Below are 22,242 nucleotides of genomic sequence, written 5' to 3'. Positions count from 1 at the left end.
GATTGCGCGCTAAAGAGTTTCTTGCTGTACAGCTGCGCTTCACTTCACTTCAAGTACTTTTTGAATCACACTTACATTTTCGGTATTTACATACATTACTGGGCTTCTCAGAATAAAATCGGGCACAAGTTAGTTAAGGAAAAAGAAAGCAGTGAGGCACACATAACATTGCAGGTCGGCAGATGATGAGTCACTGACCCAGTTGCACCCTCTTAGGGGTTGAATTTCCAAAACCAATGGAACACCTATTTGTTTCATTTCCAACCGAGAAGCCAAATGCCAGTTCTCGTAGATCTTTTTCGGCACATTTTCTGCTGCAGGTGCTGCTAGGCTCTCGGTAGCCAGAAGAGATAAGACATACGTCCTCGCGGGATCCGCTACTGCAGCTAGCGTTCCCGATAAGGCACGCAGCGACGGAGGAAAACCGTGTTTGTCAGCTTGCTTGTTGTCGCGTGTTTGCGAGGGCGGGGGGTGGGGGGGCGGGGGGGGGTGGGCGTTAAGCTCTCTCCTCTCAGCACTTGTCTGTCTGTCTGTCTGAGCACGTGCCTTTCCCTCGCACACTGCCCCATAGCTGACCAGGGTGTGGATTAATTATCGCCAGTGATGAATTCAGCCACTTTCCCCCCGGGGCGGGGGGGGGGGGGGGATATATAGCTTGAGGAGAGGGGGTGAGAGGGCACAGTTTTAGGCTTAAAATTTAAGTGATAGCGTTTTAAAGACGTAGCAGCGCTATTAATATTTAAAAATTTTCATGAATAGCTAATATCTAATTAAATAATAGTAGGTTAATGGGAGATACGATACTGAAAGACCTGAGTCGAAACAAGGCCCCCGGAGTAGACAACATTCCATTAGAACTACTGACAGCCTTGGAAGAGCCAGTCCTGACAAAACTCTACCATCTGGTAAGCAAGATGTATGAGACAGGCGAAATACCCTCAGACTTCAAGAAGAATATGATATTTCCAATCCCAAAGAAAGCAGGTGTTGACAGATGCGAAAATTACCGAACAATCAGTTTAATAAGTCACGGCTGCAAAATACTAACGCGGATTCTTTACAGACGAATGTAAAAACTGGTAGAAGCCGACCTTGGGGAAGATCAGTTTGGATCCCGTAGAAATGTTTGAACACGTGAGGCAATACTCAACCTACGACTTGTCTTAGAAGAAAGATTAAGGAAAGGCAAACCTACGTTACTAGCATTTGTAGACTTAGAGAAAGCTTTTGACAATGTTGACTGGAATACTCTCTTTCAAATTCTGAAGGTGGCAGGGGTAAAATGCAGGGAGCGAAAGGCTATTTACAATTTGTACAGAAACCAGATGGCAGTTATAAGAGTCGAGGGGCATGAAAGGGAAGCAGTGGTTGGGAAGGGAGTGAGACAGGGTTGTAGCCTCTCCCCGATGTTATCCAATGTGTATATTGAGCAAGCAGTAAAGGAAACGAAAGAAAATTTCGGAGCAGGTATTAAAATACAGGGAGAAGAAATAAAAACTGAGGTTCGCCGATGACATTGTAATTCTGTCAGAGACAGCAAAGGACTTGGAAGAGCAGTTGAACGGAATGGACAGTGTCTTGAAAGGAGGGTATATCATGAACATCAACAAAAGCGAAACGAAGATAATGGAATGTAGTCTAATTAAGTCGGGTGATGCTGAGGGAATTAGATTAGCAAATGAGACACTTAAAGTAGTAAAGGAGTTTTGCTATTTGGGGAGCAAAATAACTGATGATGGTCGAAGTAGAGAGGATGTAAAATGTAGACTGGCAATGGCAAGGAAAGCGTTTCTGAAGAAGAGAAATTTGTTAACATCGAGTATTGTTTTAAGTGTCAGGAAGTCGTTTCTGAAAGTATTTGTATGGAGTGTAGCCATGTATGGAAGTGAAACGAGGACGATAAAAAATTTGGACAAGAACAGAATAGAAGCTTTCGAAATGTGGTGCTACAGAAGAATGCTGACGATTAGATGGGTAGATCACATAACTAATGAGGAAGTATTGAATAGAATTGGGAAGAACAGGAGTTTGTGGCACAACTTGACAAGAAGAAGGGATCGGTTGGTAGGACATGTTCTGAGGCATTAAGGGATCACCAATTTAGTATTGGAGGGCAGCGTGGGGGGTAAAAATCGTAGAGGGAGACCAAGAGATGAATACACAAAGCAGATTCAGAAGGATGTAGGCTGCAGTAGGTACTGGGAGATGAAGAGGCTTGCACAGGATAGGGTAGCATGGAGAGCTGCAGCAAACCAGTCTCAGGACTGAAGACCACAACAACAAGAAGTACTAAGCTGTTAGGTTAAGCCTAAGTTAATTATATTAAGTAGTAAAATAATTTAATTACATGCAAAAAAACTCACATTTACATCAAACTAATACGTCGAGGCTTTTTTACAGCATATCTCTTGATGACGTCATCAATAAAACTTTCTGTCGGCTCGTCGTCTCCTTCAGTTGAAATCTTCACACAAACTTGGAGCGTTTCCTGGCCCATCGTATTCCTTAATTTTGTCATCACCCTGTTCATTGTACTAAATGGCCTTTCCACACTGCAAGTCGAAACGGGAATGCACAGTACACACTCAGCGCGTGTCCGTAGGGCTCCGTAGCCGATGTCGGCTCTCAGAATGAAAGAAGCAACATCAGAAGACGTAAATGATGATTAACTGAAACCCTCAGCTCCCGACAGGTGTTGTTGATTTACCTGGACGTGGATAGCTGAAGATGTGTGCCCCGACCTGGACTCGAACCCGGGAGCTCCTGCTTACATGGCAGACGCTCTATCCGTAGGATTGTGGACAGTTGGGAATGTGGGTCTGACGGGAAGCGTGTAAGGGATAAGTCCCTGCAGTCGCGTTATTCATCTGTGTCCTTGGTGGCTCAGATGGATAGAGCGTGTGCCATGTAAGTAGGAGATCCCGGGTTCGAGTCCCAGTCGGGTAGACATTTTCAGCTGTCCACATCGAGGTAAATCAGCAACACCTGTCGGCAGCTGTGGGTTTTAGTTAATCATCATTTATTCCATGGAAAAGCTGCACGGTCATCAACAGTATCTGTTCTTTCGAGAACAGTTACTGTCTCCATATATATCAGAAGACGTATCGTCTAATTTATTACTAACAACGTACCTAAAAGAATGCAAGTCTTCAATAACAGCGTCGACGTTTGTAAGTCCCAAAATCAAGCACAGTTCTTTACAATCATTATCACTCAACTCTAGAAATTTTTTAAAACTTTCAAAATTTGCACTTAGTTCTATCACTTTTATTGCCTCCTCATCAAACCGTTGCTCAGTTTCATCAATCATACTTTTAACAAATTTCCTTGCGCTTTTCATAGCTTGAATCTGCTCCTCTACATTCGTGAATAGCACACCTTTAACTTCTGTTGCGTCCTCCTGCAGTTTTTTTTTTTTTAATTTTATTAAGAGTTTCATTTTATGCACTATGTCCATCGCAGTCACAAACACAGTCGATGTGTATTAAATGTTCCAGAGTTCCAGAAACAAGTAGAGGGAATTGCGAAATTTTAAGTGATTGTCTCTGCAAAACTTTATATAAGTTTGAGACAACATTTAACGTATCGCCTAAAATCACTAAACCTACAATGAAATTGGAATTCATAATTTCTAACAAAATCCCTCCAGCTAAACTTGTTAAATCCGCGCCGTCCTGACAAAACATGTGCTCTACAGTGAATGTATGGCAGCTTATGGTCCTTCCTCTCTGACAACCAAGCGCGGACTCCTGAGATAGAACCACTAAAATTAGCAGCACCGTCAAAATAACAAGATAATAATCTGTCGTAAGAAAGTTTTCTTGTCTTTAGTTCAGTATCAATTGCTGTAAATATGGATTCAGCTGAAGTGCTTTTCAACTCAACGAGACATAAAAACTTTTCCTTCACTTCAAACGATGGACACGGTGCAACATATCGAACTACTAAAGACAGCTCACTTTGCTTGGAAACATTTGTAGACTCGTCTGCCATTAATGAAAAATATTTGTCATGGAGTAGTGTTTCATCTTGACAGTCTAAACAGTCTCCCAAACAAGACAACAAGTCTGATGCAGTATTCTTACTACGAGGTGCATTCAAGTTCTAAGGCCTCTGATTTTTTTTCTCCAGACTGGAAAGAGATAGAAACATGCGCATTGTTTTAAAATGAGGCCGCGTTCATTGTCAATACGTCCCACAGATAGCAGCACCGTGTCACAGATGGAATTTTACTGCCAGCGGCGAGAATGAGAACTGTTTTAAATACTTAAAATGGCGACGTTTTCCTTACTTGAACAGCGTGCAATCATTCGTTTTCTGAATTTTGCGTGGTGTGAAACCAATTGAAATTCATCGACAGTTGAAGGAGACACGTGGTGATGGAGTTACGGATGTGTCGAAAGTATGTTCGTGGGTGCGACAGTTTAATGAAAGCAGAAGATCATGTGACAACAAACCGAAACAACCTCGGGCTCGCACAAGCCGGTCTGACGACACGATTGAGAAAGTGGAGAGAATTGTTTTGGGGGATCGCCGAATGGCTGTCGAACAGATCGCCTCCAGAGTTGGCATTTCTGTGGGTTCTGTGCACACAATCCTGCACGACGACCTGAAAATGCGAAAAGTGTCATCCAGGTGGGTGCCACGAATGCTGACGGACGACCATACGGCTGCCCGTGTGGCATGTTGCCGAGCAATGTTGACGCCCAACGACAGCACGAATGGGACTTTCTTTTCGTCGGTTGTGACAATGGATGAGACGTGGATGCCATTTTTCAATCCAGAAACAAAGCGCCAGTCAGCTCAATGGAAGCACACAGATTCACCGCCACCAAAAAAATGTCGGGTAACTGCCAGTGCTGAAAAAATGATGGTGTCCACGTTCTGGGACAGCGAGGTCGTAATCCTTACCCATTACGTTCCAAAGGGCACTACGGTAACAGGTGCATCCTACGAAAATGATTTGAAGAACAAATTCCTTCCTGCACTGCAACAAAAACGTCCGGGAAGGGCTGCGCGTGTGCTGTTTCACCGAGACAACGCACCCGCACATCGAGCTAACGTTACGCAACAGTTTCTTCGTGATAACAACTTTGAAGTGATTCCTCGTGCTCCCTACTCACCTGACCTGGCTCCTACTGGCTTTTGGCTTTTTCCAACAATGAAAGACACTCTCCGTGGCCGCACATTCACCAGCCGTGCTGCTATTGCCTCAGCGATTTTCCAGTGGTCAAAACAGACTCCTAAAGAAGCCTTCGCCGCTGCCATGGAATCATGGCGTCAGCGTTGTGAAAAATGTGTACGTCTGCAGGGCGATTACGTCGAGAAGTAACGCCAGTTTCATCGATTTCGGGTGTGTAGTTAATTAGAAAAAAAATCGGAGGCCTTAGGACATGAATGCACCTCGTAAGATATGTGGACCTTTCGCTCTTAAATTTTAACCACTTTTCAGTACTACCTTACGAATTAGAGGTTCATATTTTGTTCTGTGGGGTATTTCTTCCTTACTAAGGAAATACAGACTTCGAATTAACGATGACAATGCTTGGCGGTTTAAAGCTTTTTCATTTTCATTTTGTTTAAATATCTGCATATGAATTGGAGCGTTTAATCCCTGTAATCTACAATTTTCGAGTGCAACGGCTCTTGCATGTTTTTGTGAGTTGGCGTGCTTTTCTAGTTTTCCCGTGCTTCCGGTAGCTTTTCTAAATTTAGTGAAAGCTACAGAACTGAACACTCCCCCTGTTTTCTGTAGAGCTTCGATATCGTTTTGTAAATGCATTTCACACAATTTGCAGAGAGCCCCACCCCGCTCGTGATCAAAGCACAACCAATTGTACTTACACTCCCATTTTTGCTGACACTTAATCTCGCGCTCATTACTCTGTTTAGATTTGCAAAGTACGGATGGGCCAGAAATAGCACGTTTATCGTTTGAAAACTGTGGAAGGGAAACTGAAGACTTGGTAGAACTCCGCAACTCATCGTCACAAGAACAGTGGATTAGGAAATGAGACACACAAAGTAGTAAAGGAGTTTTGCTATTTGGGAAGCGAAATAACTGATGATGGTCGAAGTAGAGAGGATGTAAAATGTAGACTGGTAATGGCAAGGAAAGTGTTTCTGAAGAAGAGAAATTTGTTAACATCGAGTATAGATTTAAGTGTCAGGAAGTCGTTTCTGAAAGTATTTGTATGGAGTGTAGCCATGTATGGAAGTGAAACATGGACGATAAATAGTTTGGACAAGAAGAGAATAGAAGCTTTCGAAATGTGGCGCTACAGAAGAATGCTGAAGATTAGATGGGTAGATCACGTAACTAATGAGGAGGTACTGAATAGGATTGGGGAGAAAAGGAATTTGTGGCACAACTTGGCTAGAAGAAGGGATCGGTTGGTAGGACATGTTCTGAGGCATCAAGGGATCACCAATTTAGTACTGGAGGGCAGCGTGGAGCGTAAAAATCGTAGAGGGAGACCAAGAGATGAATACACTAAGCAGATTCAGAAGGATGTAGGTTGCAGTAGGTACTGGGAGATGAAGAAGCTTGCACAGGATGGAGTAGCATGGAGAGCTGCATCAAACCAGTCTCAGGACTGAAGACCACAACAACAACAATGCTCTCTCAACCGACCTATAGATGAATGTGCGTGTTATTGGGTAAAACAACAATTTTCCAAGAGTTTAATTTTGTCGAATGACGCAACTCTTTCTTGCAGCAGGGGAAAGCATATCTCGGAAACATATTAATGTTAATTTCACAGTACAAGACATTTTTAATTAAGTTAGGGAACTCGTGCGTCGACCTGTTGGCAATTTGCCGCTACGGAGCAACCACATTTTACGCATCTTCTCATTCTTTGGAACATTCAAAAACAATTTTTGAGAGGTTTTTACAGGTGTATTTTTACAGTGTAGTAGTTGAAACAAAGTTTGACAGACAAGAAACTTACTGATGGTAAAACCATAAGAGGCAGGCTGACAGACAAAATGATTGATGTACTACAGCAGTATTATGGGATGGCCATTAGAAATAATACTGAGGATTTGTTGAAAATGAAGCAGGCAGTATGGGCTACCATATTTCACAGACTGTGAACTGATGAAAAACCAGTACACCACCTTTGCCCTCCTGGACCTGATTCATGGTGCAATTACTGCAATGTCCAGTACCCAAACAGTTCATACAGCCATAAACATTCCAGCCCAGCAGCAGTCGTGAATACCATAAAACCTATTTACAGAGACCTGGCAAATCCTGAATTACTGAAGAAGTGTCTGCACGGTCAGACTCAAAATCCCAATGAGTCGTTCAATAATCTTATATGGACTCGCTAGCCAAAACACGTTTTTGCTGGAATGAACACACTGAAGTAGGGGGTCAGTGATGCTGTTATTGCTTTTAATGATGGCAACATTGGTAGGGTGAAAGTTCTACAGTATATGGGAATTAATCCCGGAGCAAACTGCATCACAGAACTTGAACGGATGGACAAGTTTCGCATTGATAAAGCAGAGTATGCAGCATAGTTGAGCACTAAGGAGTCCAGAAAGAAGAAAAGAAGAAAAAACTTGGAAAAAGATCAAGAGGATGGTATACAATATGGTGCAGGGTGCTTCTGAGTGACTAAAAATAAAAAAATAAATGTATATTAAGTGAGTTACAATCTTTTGAAACATCAGAAGGCGTTCCTGAAAATTTATATTTTCTGTTGCGTTTTTCCCTAAATTTCAGAAACCAGTTCGACTAGAGTATTCAAATCTTCAGGGAGTAATAAGATACGTATCCTGAGTCTACTGAACAAAAAGAAGAACATAATCTTATGTATAATTAAAATTATTTTGGGTAACGTACAAAAAAGGTACACAAAATTTTATCTGCGTTATTAAAAAATTTTATTTCCGAAAGCAGCAGCTGAGATGCAATTATTGTAGTTCAGTAGACTCAGAACATACTGTTTAATGTCCTGTAAAACTGTCGTGTCCTTGGCTACAGTGGTTCCTGAAATACAGGGAAGCCAAGTCACTAAAGCCGGCCGGAGTGGCCGAGCGGTTCTAGGCGCTACAGTCTGGAACCGCGCGACCACTTCGGTCGCAGGTTCGAATCCTGCCTCGGGTATGGATGTGTGTGATGTCCTTAGGTTAGTTAGGTTTAAGTAGTTCCAAGTTCTAGGGGACTGATGACCTCAGAAGTTAAATCCCATAGTGCTCAGAGCCATTTTGAACCAAGTCACTAAATGTACCGGGTGATCAAAAAGTCAGTATAAATTTGAAAACTTAATAAACCACGGAATAATGTAGATGGAGAGGTAAAAATTGACACACATGCTTGCAATGACATGGGGTTTTATTAGAACCTAAAAAAAAAACCACCTTATATTGCTAGACGCGTGAAAGATCTCTTGCGCGCGTCGTTTGGTGATGATCGTGTGCTCAGCCGCCACTTTCGTCATGCTTGGCCTCCCAGGTCCCCAGACCTCAGTCCGTGCGATTATTGGCTTTGGGGTTACCTGAAGTCGCAAGTGTATCGTGATCGACCGACATCTCTAGGGATGCTGAAAGACAACATCCGACGACAATGTCTCACCATAACTCCGGACATGCTTTACAGTGCTGTTCACAACATTATTCCTCGACTACAGCTATTGTTCAGGACTCATGGTGGACATATTGAGCATTTCCTGTAAAGAAAATCATCTTTGCTTTGTCTTACTTTGTTGTGCGAATTATTGTTATTCTGATCAAATGAAGCGCCATCTGTCGGACATTTTTTGAACGTTTGTATGTTTTTGGTTCTAATAAAACCGCATGTCATTCCAAGCATGTGTGTCAATTTTAACCTCTCTGTCTACATTATTCCGTCATTTATCCAGTTTTCAAATTTATACTGACTTTTTGATCACCTGGTACTTTGTCAGGATAGGGCATTCCAACTCCCTTTTAAGTGAGTTTGGACGTGGTGTTATGGTCGACGGACGGAGTTCCTGCAAGAGCGAGACCGATGACAATCGAAGAGAATCGTTCACCGTGACAGAAGTACAATCCTTCAGCAAAGTGTTGAGCCATCAGCGACGGCCAGCGTGCAAGCCACTCAACGAAACATCATCGATATGGGCTTTCGCAGCCGAAGGCCCACTCGTTCCCCTTGATGACTGCATGACACAAAGCTTTACGCTTCGCCTGGGCCCGTCTATACCGTTGATGACTGGAAACATGTTGTCTGGTCGGAAGAATCTCCATGCTGTCCATGCATCAGCACGGCTTTAGCAAGCATCGCTCCTGCGAAACGCAACTCGCCCTTTTTTCACACGATATCTTGCGAACTATGGATGAAGGGTGTCAGACGGATGCCACATTCCTTGACTTCCGGAAAGCGTTTGACTCGTTGCCCCACTGCAGACTCCTAACTAAGGTACGAGCATATGGGATTGGTTCCCAAGTACGTGAGTGGCTCGAAGACTTCTTAAGTAATAGAACCCAGTACGTTGTCCTCGGTGGTGAGTGTTCATCGGAGGTGAGGGTATCATCTGGAGTGCACCAGAGAAGTGTGGCAGGTCCGCTGTTGTTTTCTATCTACATAAATGATCTTTTGGATAGGGTGGATAGCAATGTGCGGCTGTTTGCTGATGATGCTGTGGTGTACGGGAAGGTGTCGTCGTTGAGTGACTGTAGGAGGATACGAGATGACTTGGACAGGATTTGTGATTGGTGTAAAGAATGGCAGCTAACTCTAAATATAGATAAATGCAAATTAATGCAGATGAATAGGAAAAAGAATCCCGTAATGTTGGAATACTCCATTAGTAGTGTAGCGCTTGACACAGTCACGTTGATTAAATATTTGGGCGTAACATTGCAGAGCGATATGAAGTGGGACAAGCATGTAATGGCAGTTGTGGGGAAGGCGGATAGTCGTCTTCGGTTGATTGGTAGAATTTTGGGACGATGTGGTTCATCTGTAAAGGAGACCGCTTATAAAACACTAATACGACCTATTCTTGGGTACTGCTCGAGCGTTTGGGATCCCTATCAGGTCGGATTGAGGGAGGACATGGAAGCAATTCAGAGTCGGGCTGCTAGATTTGTTACTGGTAGGTTTGATCATCACGCGAGTGTTACGGAAATGATTCAGGAACTCGGGTGGGAGTCTCTGGAGGAAAGGAGGCGTTCTTTTCGTGAATCGCTACTGAGGAAATTTAGAGAACCAGCATTTGAGGCTGACCGCAGTACAATTTTACTGCCGCCAACTTATTTTTCGCGGAAATACCACAAAGATAAGATAAGAGAGATTAGGGTTCGTACAGAGCCATATAGGCAGTCATTTTTCCCTCGTTCCGTTTGGGAGTGGAACAGGGAGAGAAGATGCTAGTTGTGGTACGAGGTACCCTCCGCCACGCACCGTATGGTGAACTGCGGAGTATGTATGTAGATGTAGATGTAGAGTCTCGTTCCAAATTGTATCGAGCAGATGGACGTGTACGGGTATGGAGACAGCCTCACGAATCCTTGGACCCTGCATGTCAGCAGGGGACTGTTCAATCAGGTGGAGGCTCTGTAATGGTGTGGGGCGTGTGCAGTCGGACTGATATGGGCCGCCTGATACGCCTACATACGACTCTGACAGGTGACACGTACGTAAGCATCCTGTCTGATCACCTGCATCCATTTGTGTCCATTGTGCATCCCGACGGACTTGGGCAATTCCAGAAGGACAATGCGACACCCCACACGTCCAGAATTGCTACAGAGTGGCTGCAGGAACACTCTTCTGAGTTTAAACACCTCCTCTGGCCACCAAACTCCCCAGACATGAACATTATTGAGCATGCCTGGGGAGGCTTGCAACTTGCTGTTCAGAAGAGATCAGTCCCCCTCGCAGTCTTACGGATTTATGGACAGCCCTGCTAGAATCGTGGTGTCAGTTCCCTCCTGCTCTACTTCAGACATTAGTCGGGTCCACGCCACGTCGTGTTGCGGCACTTCTACGTGCTGGCGAACCTGGTAGGGTTAAAACTTCAAGTCATTTTAAAAATAAGTTAACGTCCTTGAATAAAACACAATTTTAGTGCCATACTTCAATAGTTTCACTCATAGGGTTGGCAATAACATTCGATCTTTGGCAAAAACATTTGACAGTCGGCAACAGAAACCAAAACATTGTATTAAAACAAGCGTTCAGTTCACAGTGCTGTCGAATTGGAAAAAAAAACCGCAAATTGGTGTTCATAAGAAGAAGAAGAACACATAAAGTGCAACAGGAGCGTAATATGTAAGAGATTGTCCACGCAACCTGTAAGTACAGTTCAAAACATTACTACTTAATAGGAAATACCAACCACCAGAACTGTTTATAACCTACAGGCACAGTGACAAAAATGTAAATTAAATAGCTAACATACGTACATATTCCAGGCCACTGATGATGCCTTGCAGAAAATAAAGGCGAAACGCGTATGGCAGTAAAATTGTGTTTTATTCAGTTGCTGTCAGACGGTCCATAAGTAAAAATTATCAATATACCGTAATAAATGTATCCTTATTTACAGATTTTTACACAAAATACCGGGTGATCAAAGAGTCAGTATAAATTTGAAAACTGGATAAATCACGGAATAATGTAGATAGAGAGGTACAAATTGACACACATGCTTGGAATGACATCGGGTTTTATTAGAACCAAAAAAATACATAAGTTCAAGAAATGTCCGACAGATGGCGCTTCATCTGATCAGAATAGTCGAGGAATAATGTTGCGAACAGCACTGTAAAGCATGTCCGGAGTTATGGTGAGGCATTGGCGTCGGATGTTGTCTTTCAGCATCCCTAGAGATGTCGGTCGATCACGATACACTTGCGACTTCAGGTAACCCCAAAGCCAATAATCGCACGGACTGAGGTCTGGGGACCTGGGAGGCCAAGCATGACGAAAGTGGCGGCTGAGCACACGATCATCACCAAACGACGCGCGCAAGAGATCTTTCACGCGTCTAGCAATATGGGGTGGAGCGCCATCCTGCATAAACATCGTACGTTCCAGCAGGTGTTTAGCAGCCAGGCTGGGGATGATGCGATTCTGTAAGATATCGGCGTACCTCTCACCCGTCACGGTAGCAGTTTTGCTGTCCAGCGCCATCTGTCGGACATTTTGTGAGCTTTGTTTTTTTTGTTCTAATAAAACCCCATGTCATTCCAAGCATGTGTGTCAATTTTTACCTCTCTATCTACATTATTCCGTGGTTTATTACGTTTTCAAATTTATACTGCCTTTTTGATCACCCAGTACATTGACTTTGTCTACAATTTACCAACTTTGTCACACGCATCTCACCAAATTCGAAAACTAGGGGGTTTTGACAATGGCGATGTCCAAAGACAAGTGGTAACATAGAAATGATAGCAACTATTATTTATTTCATTAGATGTGACGAAAAAATAAGTCATTAACTAAAGGGTGGCGTCGACAATGCAGAAAGGACTTATAGATTTGTTCGTCAGAAGAACGAATTTAGTTCCGTGTGGTAGAAAGAAAACACATGAGATCGTGTAGTATTTCGCCGCAACTGCAGTGTTGATTTCTCGTGTTAAGCATTTTCGTTTTAAGGGTTATCCACTGTAGTCAAGAACTTGAACACCTGAAAGACCAATAAAAAATACTACACTGAAATCTTTCTGAAAACATGAAACAAGTCTACGTGGATCGCAGTATTGGATCGCAGTATTTAAAGTCTTCTGAATCTGGGAAACGAAAGAATGAAGTGGATTGGTGCTTTCAGTTGCTAATGGTCGGCTTACGTCGATCACGTAAGCCATTTCCAAATTATAATACCTTCTGAAGGTCGTATTGGAACATCCTTCCCACTAAACAAAACTGTGATACGTTACTTAATGGAATTATAAAACTCGATGCCATAAGAACATATGTTCATTGATTATCTACAGATTTCTCCACCACTTTCATTTTCGTCGTCTAAGTCTTTATAGGCGTGTATTGGATATTACATTATGATATATAAAAGAGTCATCTTGGTGGGAAAACATTTGTTTGGACTGTACGTGACTCTAATCTTCATCATGTCCATCAGCTCATCTGGCTTGTCAAACAATCTGTCAACTTTTCTTTGCTGACACCTGCTGATTCTTGCAAAGTAATGGATTCAGCTGTCCCCAGTCTTAAATTTTCGCCACTTTTCATAAAATCATAGAAAACATCTTTAAGCACTTTAATTTTTGTCTTATTGAACCGATGTTTTACTTTCAGTTGCTCAGTATATTTGAACACTGGATATGAGAACTCACAAATTACCCAAAGGGTTAAGCTAGATATCTAAATGTTGAACGTGATAATATAATACTGTTTTCTATTCATACTGTTTCTGTTCGCAATAAACCGTTGTTATTTCCTAAAACAGATTCCATGGCCACCTCATTACTTTTCCCTAAGCTTGAAGTCTATCGCTTACAGTACCATTCATATATAAATATTTCTCATTCACATCCCCGATTGTCATTTCAAGAAATCTGACTTTCTCTACGGGTTCCTTCATGTTGTTTTCATCTCATTTAGGCCGTGACTTGTCCATCTTTGTCTATTAAAGGGAAAAAGGTAAATATTTTAATTTTCATACTATCCTTTCTCTCCGCTATAACCGGACATTATTTTCTCCGGTACAACCAGAACGTACTGCTGTGCTGGTTTAACATTTCCATTCCAGTGGAATAGACATTTTCACAGCCTACGATACAGAGAATAATATCAGTTGGATCCAAAGACTCTATAAAAATGATATATTACTTGCTTCCAAACATAAACAGCGTCAGCCGACCGCTGTGACCGAGTGGTTCTAGACGCTTCAGTCCGGAACCGTGCTGCTGCTACTGTCGCAGGTTCGAATCCTGCCTCGGGCATGGATGTGAGTGGTGTCCTTAGGTTAGTTAAGTTTAAGTAGTTCTAAGTTCTAGGGTATCTTAGAAGAAAGATTAAGGAAAGGCAAACATACGTTTGTAGCATTTGTAGACTTAGAGAAACCTTTGACAATGTTCACTGGAATACCCTCTTTCAAATCCTGAAGGTGGCAGGGGTAAAATACAGGGAACGAAAGGCTATTTACAATTTGTACAAAAAAAAGATGGCAGATATAAGAGTCGAGGGACATGAAAGGGAAGCAGTGGTTGGGAAGGGAGTGAGACAGGGTTGTAGCCTCTCCCCGATGCTATCCAATCTGTATATTGAGCAAGCACTAAAGGAAACAAAGGAAAAGTTCGGAGTACGTATTAAAATCCATGGAGAAGAAATAAAAACTTTGAGGTTCGCCGATGACATTGTAATTCTGTCAGAGACAGCGAAGGACTTGGAAGAGCAGTTGAACGAAATGGACAGTGTCTTGAAAGGAGGGTATAAGATGAACATCAACAAAAGCAAAACGAGGGTAATGGAATGTAGTCGAATTAAGTCGGGTGATGCTGAGGGAATTAGATTGGGAAATGAGACACTTAAAGTAGTAAAGGAGTTTTGCTATTTGGGGAGCAAAACAACTGATGATGGTCGAAGTAGAGAAGATATAAAATGTAGACTGGCCATGGCAAGGAAAGCGTTTCTAAAGAAGACAAATTTGTTTACATCGAGTATTTATTTAAGTGTCAGGAAGTTGTTTCTGAAAGTATTTGTATGGCGTGTAGCCATGTATGGAAGTGAAACATGGACGATAAATAGTGTAGACAAGAAGAGAATAGAAGCTTTCGAAATGTGGTGCTACAGAAGAATGCTGAAGATTAGATAGGTAGATCACATAACTAATGAGGAGGTATTCAATAGGATTGGGGAGAAGAGAAGTTTGTGGCACAACTTGACTAGAAGAAGGGACCGGTTGGTAGGACATGTTCTGAGGCATCAAGGGATCACCAATTTATTACTGGAGGACAGGGTGTAGGGTAAAAATCGTAGAGGGAGACCAAGTGATGAATACACTAAGCAGATTCTGAAGGATGTAGGTTGCAGTAGGTACTGGGAGATGAACAAGCTTGCACAGGGTAGAGTAGCATGGAGAGCTGCATCAAACCAGTCTCAGGACTGAAGACCACAACAACAACAACAACAAGTTCTAGGGGACTGATGACCCCAGATGTTAAGTCCCATAGTGCTTATAGCCATTTGAACCATTTGAAAACAACGTCAAAGTTTATTGTGTGCACCGAATAACTGATTAGGAACAGATTCCTTGTTGCCTCTAGAAACATACCGTCGTTTTGATTCAAAATAGCGTGACCGGTTTTGTATCTCCATAGTTCACGCTGCTGTGGCGAAATAGTTGCTGCCACCAATGGCAGAGTTTAGGAACGGCCCTTGACCGATACAATTAGTTGCCTGATACAAACCTATCTTCCTCTATGTATGTTGATATGCTATAACAACAGAAGTACCAATCACAGACTCAATTGAGAGGTCGCATGTGTGTTTCAGTGGGGAGTCCGGGAGGCAGCTTCACTCCCAGCCCTGGAGGCGGTGGAGGCGGCTCTGGAGGCGGTGGGGGAGGAGACGGGTCACCTGGGGGTGGCAACCGGCTGGGGGCGGCTGTGACAACGGCGCAGGACACACGGTACTCCTACTGGGCGGCCACAGCCGATGGTGAGTTCAGCAATTTGAAGTTTCTGATCATATGATTCACTCTCACAATTGGGTTCCTGATCATGTACACCATTGACCACACGTTCAGCAGTTTGGTGTCTCATCACTTGGACTAGAGGTAGTGGCTTAAGGCATGAGGTTTCTGATCTTGTGTGTTCCAAATGGTAACTTTCACAGGATGGTTTCTGATCATGTACACTGTTGATTGTGTGTTCAGCTATTTAGTTTCCCATTACTTAGACTACAGATGGTCAGCTCAGCACTGAGATTTCTGATCATGTATGTTACAAATTGTAACTTTCACAAGTCGGTTTCTGATCATGTAGATTTTTGATGATGCGTTCAGCTGTTTGGTGGTGCATCACTTGTACTACAAAAAGTGAGTTCAGCAATGGACGTTTCTGATCATATGTACTACAGATTGTAGTTTCACAACTGGTTTTGTCATTGTGTGTGATCAGATATTTACTGTCTCATCACTTGGACTGCAGACAGTGAGTTCAGCGACGAAGTTTCTGATCACGTGTGTTACAAATGGTAACTTTCACAAATGGGTTTCTGATCATGTACACTGTTGATTGTTATGATCAGCTGTTCACTTGTAATGCACATGGTGAGTTCAGCAATGGTGTTTGTAATCATTTGTGTTACAAATGGTAACTTTCACAAGTGAGTTTCTGATCATTCAGACTGTTGACTGTGCATTCAGCTATTTAGTGTCACATCTTGTGAATTACAAATGCTGTGTCCAGCAATGAGATTTCTGATCACTTGTGTTAAAAATGGTAACTTGAGGAGCGGATTTGTGATCATGTAGATTGTTGACTATCTGTTCAGCTGTTTGGTGTCTTATCACTTGGACTACACATGGTGAGTTCAGCAATGAGGTTTCTGATCATGTCTGTTACAAATGGTAGCTTTCATAAGTGGCTCCTATACCATGTAATCTGTTGATTGTGTGTTCAGCTATTTAGCTTCCTATTACTTGGACTACAGATGGTCAGCTCAGCACTGAGATTTCTGATCATGTATGTTACAAATCGTAACTTTCACAAGTCGGTTTCTGATCATGTAGATTTTTGATGATGCGTTCACCTGTTTGGTGCTGCATCACTTGTACTACAAAAAGTGAGTTCAGCAATGGACGTTTCTGATAATATGTATTACAAATGCCAATTTCATAAGTGGATTTGTCATTGTGTACACTGTTGACCTTGTGATCAGATGTTTGATGTCTCATCACTTGGACTGCAGACAGTGAATTCAGCAACAAAGTTTCTGAACGTGTGTGTTACAAATGGTAACTTTCACAGGTGAGTTTCTGATCGTGTACACTGTTGATTGTTATGATCAGCTGTTCACTGTTTCATCACGTGGAATGCACTTGGTGAGTTCAGCAATGATATTTGTAATCATTTGTGTTACAAATGGTAACATTCACAAGTGAGTTTCTGATCATTCAGACTGTTGACTATGCATTCGGCTATTTGGTGTCACTTCATGTGAATCACAAATGCTGTGTCCAGCAATGAGATTTCTGATCATTTGTGTTAAAAATGGTAACTTGAGGAGTGGGTTTGTGATCATGTAGATTGTTGACTATATGTTCAGCTGTTTGGTGTCTTATCACTTGGACTACACATGGTTAGTTTAGCAATGAGGTTTCTGATTATGTGTGTTACAAATGGTAACTTCCACAAGTGCTTTCGGATCATGCACGTTGCTGACTGTGTGTTCAACAATCTAATTTCCCATTCATTGGAATACAGATGGTCAGTTCAGCTCTGAGGTTACTGATCGTGTATGTTACAAATGGTAACTTTCACAAGTGAGTTTCTGATCATATAGATTTTCGATGATGCATTCAGCTGTTTTGTGGTTCATCACTTGTACTACAAAAAGTGAGTTCAGCTATGGAAGTTTCTGACCCTATGTGTTGACTTTGTGATCAGATATTTGCTGTGTCATCAGTTGGACTGCAGATAGAGAGTTCAGCAATGAAGTTTCTGACCTTGTGTGTTACAAATGGTGACTTCCACAGGTGGGTTTCTGATCATTGTGTTCAGCCATTCAGCATCTGATCACTTTGACTGCTGGTGGTTGCTTCAGCACTGAGGTTTCTGATATTGTGTAATAGAAATGGTAACTTTGACAACTGCACTTCTGATTGTCTACAGTGTTGATCTTACATTCAGTTATTTGACATTAAATTACTTGGACAAGAGAGGGTCAGTTCAGGAATGGGACTTCTGCTCGTATAAAATACCATGATAAATGTCACAGCATGGTTTCTGATGATGTATATTACAGGAAATTAGTTAAGAGACACAGTTTCTCAAGGCATGCCCAAAGTAGCAGGTGTTTGATGAAAAGGAAAATGCGACTGACATGTGAGATGCCAAAGTAGCACCTAGTCAGAAGAATTTTTGCTTCAGGATGTGAGCAACAGGGGAATTATTTTCCGCTGCTGTCCATTAAAACTGCAGTGAAGTTTAAATTTAAATTGATACTTATTTCTAAGACTTAAATTGAACATCTATTTTTATAATGACAAATCTAATGAATATTTGATCACCTTCTTCATCTATGTAGTTACGTAACCAACCCACTGTATCTGTACGGAACTATTCATTACAATATTACACGAAGAAATTGTAAACTATGCTCCGCTCATGTACGCACAATACAGAATGATCAAATATTGATCGAAACTTATCATCATGAAATCAAATGTGCAACTGAGGTGATAAAATAAAGGAAAATTTTAAATTTCAGCAGAGTTGCGGAATCTCTCATTATGAGTCTTAATAGTGGAAACTTATAATTGGTGAAGTGTACTACATGCTTGGATTTGCAAATGACCAGCACTGCATTGCAGTCGAGTTTAAACACTTACTTCCTACAGTAACTGTTAGAGGAACCATCTTACGTTGCGTAAGAAGTTTTATTTATTTATTGATGGCTAGTTTTGGATGGCTTGCACTGAATCATCCATGTATGTATCTCTTGTATTAGAGCCAGATATGCATGTATGTTACTGGCCACAAAACATATAAACATGACAACACACATTGTAGCGTCCACACACAAACATCACTGTATGTTTATGTTTTGACATACAGTGATGTTCATGTGTGAACGCTACATTATGTATTGCGACAGTTGTATGTTTTGTGGCCAGGAACTTACTTGCAAGTCTGGTGTTGACAGATGTGAAAATTACCGAACTATTAGTTTAATAAGCCACAGCTGCAAAATACTAACGCAAATTCTTTACAGACGAATGGAAAAACTGGTAGAAGCCGACCTCGGGGAAGATCAGTTTCCATTGCGTAGAAATGTTGGAACACGTGAGGCAATACTGACCTTATGAGTTGTCTTAGATCGCATTCGGGAGGACGACGGTTCAATCCCGTCTCCGGCCATCCTGATTTAGGTTTTCCGTGATTTCCCTAAATCGCTTCAGGCAAATGCCGGGATGGTTCCTTTGAAAGGGCACGGCCGATTTCCTTTCCCATCCTTCCCTCACCCGAGCTTGCGCTTCGTCTCTAATGACCTCATTGTCGACGGGCCGTTAAACACTAATCTCCTCCTCCTCCTCCTCCTTATCTTAGAAGAAAGATTAAGGAAAGGCAAACCTACGTTTCTAGCATTTGTAGACTTAGAGAAAGCTTTGGACTATGTTGACTGGAATACTCTCTTTCAAATTCTAAAGGTGGCAGGGGTAAAATACAGGGAGCGAAAGGCTATCTACAATTTGTACAGAAACCAGATGGCAGTTATAAGAGTCGAGGGACACGAAACGGAAGCAGTGGTTGGGAAGGGAGTGAGACAGGGTTGTAGCCTCTCCCCGATGTTATTCAATCTGTATATTGAGCAAGCAGTAAAGGAAACAAAAGATAAATTCGGGTTAGGTATTAAAATCCATGGAGAAGAAAAAAAAATTTAAAGTTCGCCGATGACACTGTAATTCTGTCAGAGACAGCAAAGCACTTGGAAGAGTAGTTGAACGGAATGGACAGTGTCTTGAAACGAGGATATGAGATGAACATCAACAAAAGCAAAACGAGGATAATGGAATGTTGTCGAATTAAGTCGGGTGATGCTGAGGGAATTAGATTGGGAAATGAGACACTTAAAGTAGTAAAGGAGTTTTACTATTTGGGGAGCAAAATAACTGATGATGGTCAAAGTAGAGAGGATATAAAATCTAGACTGGTAATGGCAAGGAAAGCATTTCTGAAGAAGAGAAATTTGTTAACATCGAGTATAGATTTAAATGTCAGGAAGTCGTTTCTGAAAGTATTTGTATGGAGTGTAGCCATGTATGGAAGTGAAACATTGACGATAAATAGTTTGGACAAGAAGAGAATAGAAGCTTTCGAAAGGTGGTGCTACAGAAGAATGCTGAAGATTAGATGGGTAGATCACATAACTAATGAGGAGGTATTGAATAGAATTGGGGAGAAGAGGAGTTTGTGGCACAGCTTGACTAGAAGAATGGATCAGTTGGTAGGACACGTTCTGAGGCATCAAGGGATCACCAATTTAGTATTGGAGGGCAGCGTGGAGGGTAAAAATCGTAGAGTGAGACCAAGATATGAATACGCTAAGCAGATTCAGAAGGATGTAGGTTGCAGTAGGTACTGGGAGATGAAGAAGCTTGCACAGGATAGAGTAGCATGGAGAGCTGCATCAAACCAGTCTCAGGGCTGAAGACCACAACAACAGCAATGGAACAAAAACGTCTGAATTATGATGTTTATCCACATTTCGTGACAGTCGCATTAAGACTGGCGCTAATAGGGCGCAAGTAGGATGAAAATCACGTTTGCTTTAAATATCTACATCTACATATACATCCTTACTCTGGAATCCAGCTGACGGTGTGTGGTGGTGGGTACCTTGAGTACCTCTATCGGTTCTCCCTTCTTCTCCAGTCTCGTATTGTTCGTGGAAAGAAAGATCTTCGGTATGCCTCTGTGTGGGCTCTAATCTCTCTGATTTTATCCTCACGGTCTCTTCGAGAGATATACGTAGGAGGGAGCAATATACTGCTTGACTCCTCGGTGAAGGTATGTTCTCGAAACTTTAACAAAAGCCCGTACCGAGCTACTGAGCGTCTCTCCTGCAGAGTCTTCCACTGGAGTTTATCTACCATCTCCGTAACGCTTTCGCGATTACCAAATGATCCTGTAACGAGGCGCGCTGCTCTCCGTTGGATCTTCTCTATCTTTTCTATCAACCCCACCTGACATGGATCCCACACTGCTGAGCAGTATTCGAGCAGTGGGCGAACAACCGTACTGTAACCTACTTCCTTTGTTTGCGGATTGTATTTCCTTAGGATTTTTCCAATGAATCTCAGTCTGGCATCTGCTTTACCGACGATCAACTTTATATGATCATTACAGTGGAAGACTCTGCAGGAGAGACGCTCAGTAGCTCGGTAAGGGCTTTTGTTAAAGTTTCGAGAACATACCTTCACCGAGGAGTCGAGCAGTATATTGCTCCCTCCTACGTATATCTTTCGAAGAGACCCAGAGGATAAAATCAGAGAGATTAGAGCCCACACAGAGGCTTACCGCCAATCCTTCTTTCCACGAACAACACGAGACTGGAATAGAAGGGAGAACCGGTAGAGGTACTCAAGGTACCCTCCAACACACACTGTCAGGTGGATTCCAGAGTATGGATGTAGATGTAAATATTTAAAGCAAACGTGATTTTCATCCTACTAGCGCCCTATTAGCGCCAGTCTTATGCGACTGTCGTGAAATTTGGATAAACATCATGTTTCAGATGCAGAAACACGCTTACCAACTTTCATTTAACTCGCAGAACTCATCCTTCGTGTTGCGGTCCCCCCCCCCCCCCCCCCACCCAGTAATGCTATTGTAAATATAATACTGCCATTAATCTGTATATTTTAAAATTTTTTTTGTTCCATTGTTGTTGTTGTGGTCTTCAGTCCAGAGACTGGTTTGATGCAGCACTCTATGCTACTCTATGCTGTGCAAGCTTCTTCATCTCCCAGTACCTACTGCAACGTACATCCTTCTGAATCTGCTTTGTGTATTCACCTCTTGGTCTCCCTCTACGACTTTTACACTCCACGCTGCCCTCCAATACTAAATTGGTGGTCCCTTGATGCCCCAGAATATGTCCTACCAACCGATCCCTTCTTCTAGTCAAGTTGTGCCACAAACTCCTCTTCTCCCCAATCCAATACCTCCTCATTAGTTATGTGATCTACCCATCTAATCTACAGCATTCTTCTGTAGCACCACATTTCGAAAGCTTCTATTCTCTTCTTGTCCAAACTATTTATTGCCCATGTTTCACTTCCATACATGACTACACTCCATACAAATACTTTCAGAAACCACTTCCTGACACTTAAACCTATACTCGATGTTAACAAATTTCTCTTCTTCAGAAACGCTTTCCTTGCCATTGCCAGTCTACATTTTATATCCTCTCTACTTCGACCATCATCAGTTATTTTGCTCCCCAAATAGCAAAACTCCTTTACTACTTTAAGTGTCTCATTTCCTAATCTAATTCCCGCAGCATCACCCCTCTTAATTCGACTACATTCCATTATCGTTGTTTTGCTG

At 42.2% G+C, this 22,242-nt stretch overlaps 1 protein-coding gene across 1 annotated transcript in view; it reads left to right on the top strand.

The window, feature by feature from the left end:
• The window catches only part of LOC124720221 (forkhead box protein D3-A-like), a 183,959-nt gene that overhangs the window by 129,323 nt on the left and 32,394 nt on the right, over window positions 1-22,242 (top strand). Inside the window, exon 11 of the mRNA XM_047245543.1 lies at window positions 15,458-15,622. Within this exon, the coding sequence (XP_047101499.1) occupies window positions 15,458-15,622 (165 nt within the window). The remainder of the gene's footprint in view (window positions 1-15,457; window positions 15,623-22,242) is intronic.

The sequence above is a fragment of the Schistocerca piceifrons genome, chromosome 11 (assembly GCF_021461385.2).
Source record: "Schistocerca piceifrons isolate TAMUIC-IGC-003096 chromosome 11, iqSchPice1.1, whole genome shotgun sequence".
Taxonomy (NCBI): Eukaryota; Metazoa; Arthropoda; class Insecta; order Orthoptera; family Acrididae; genus Schistocerca; species Schistocerca piceifrons.
The sequence above is the reverse complement of the archived record's forward strand: the minus strand, read 5'-3'. Positions and strand labels throughout refer to the sequence as shown.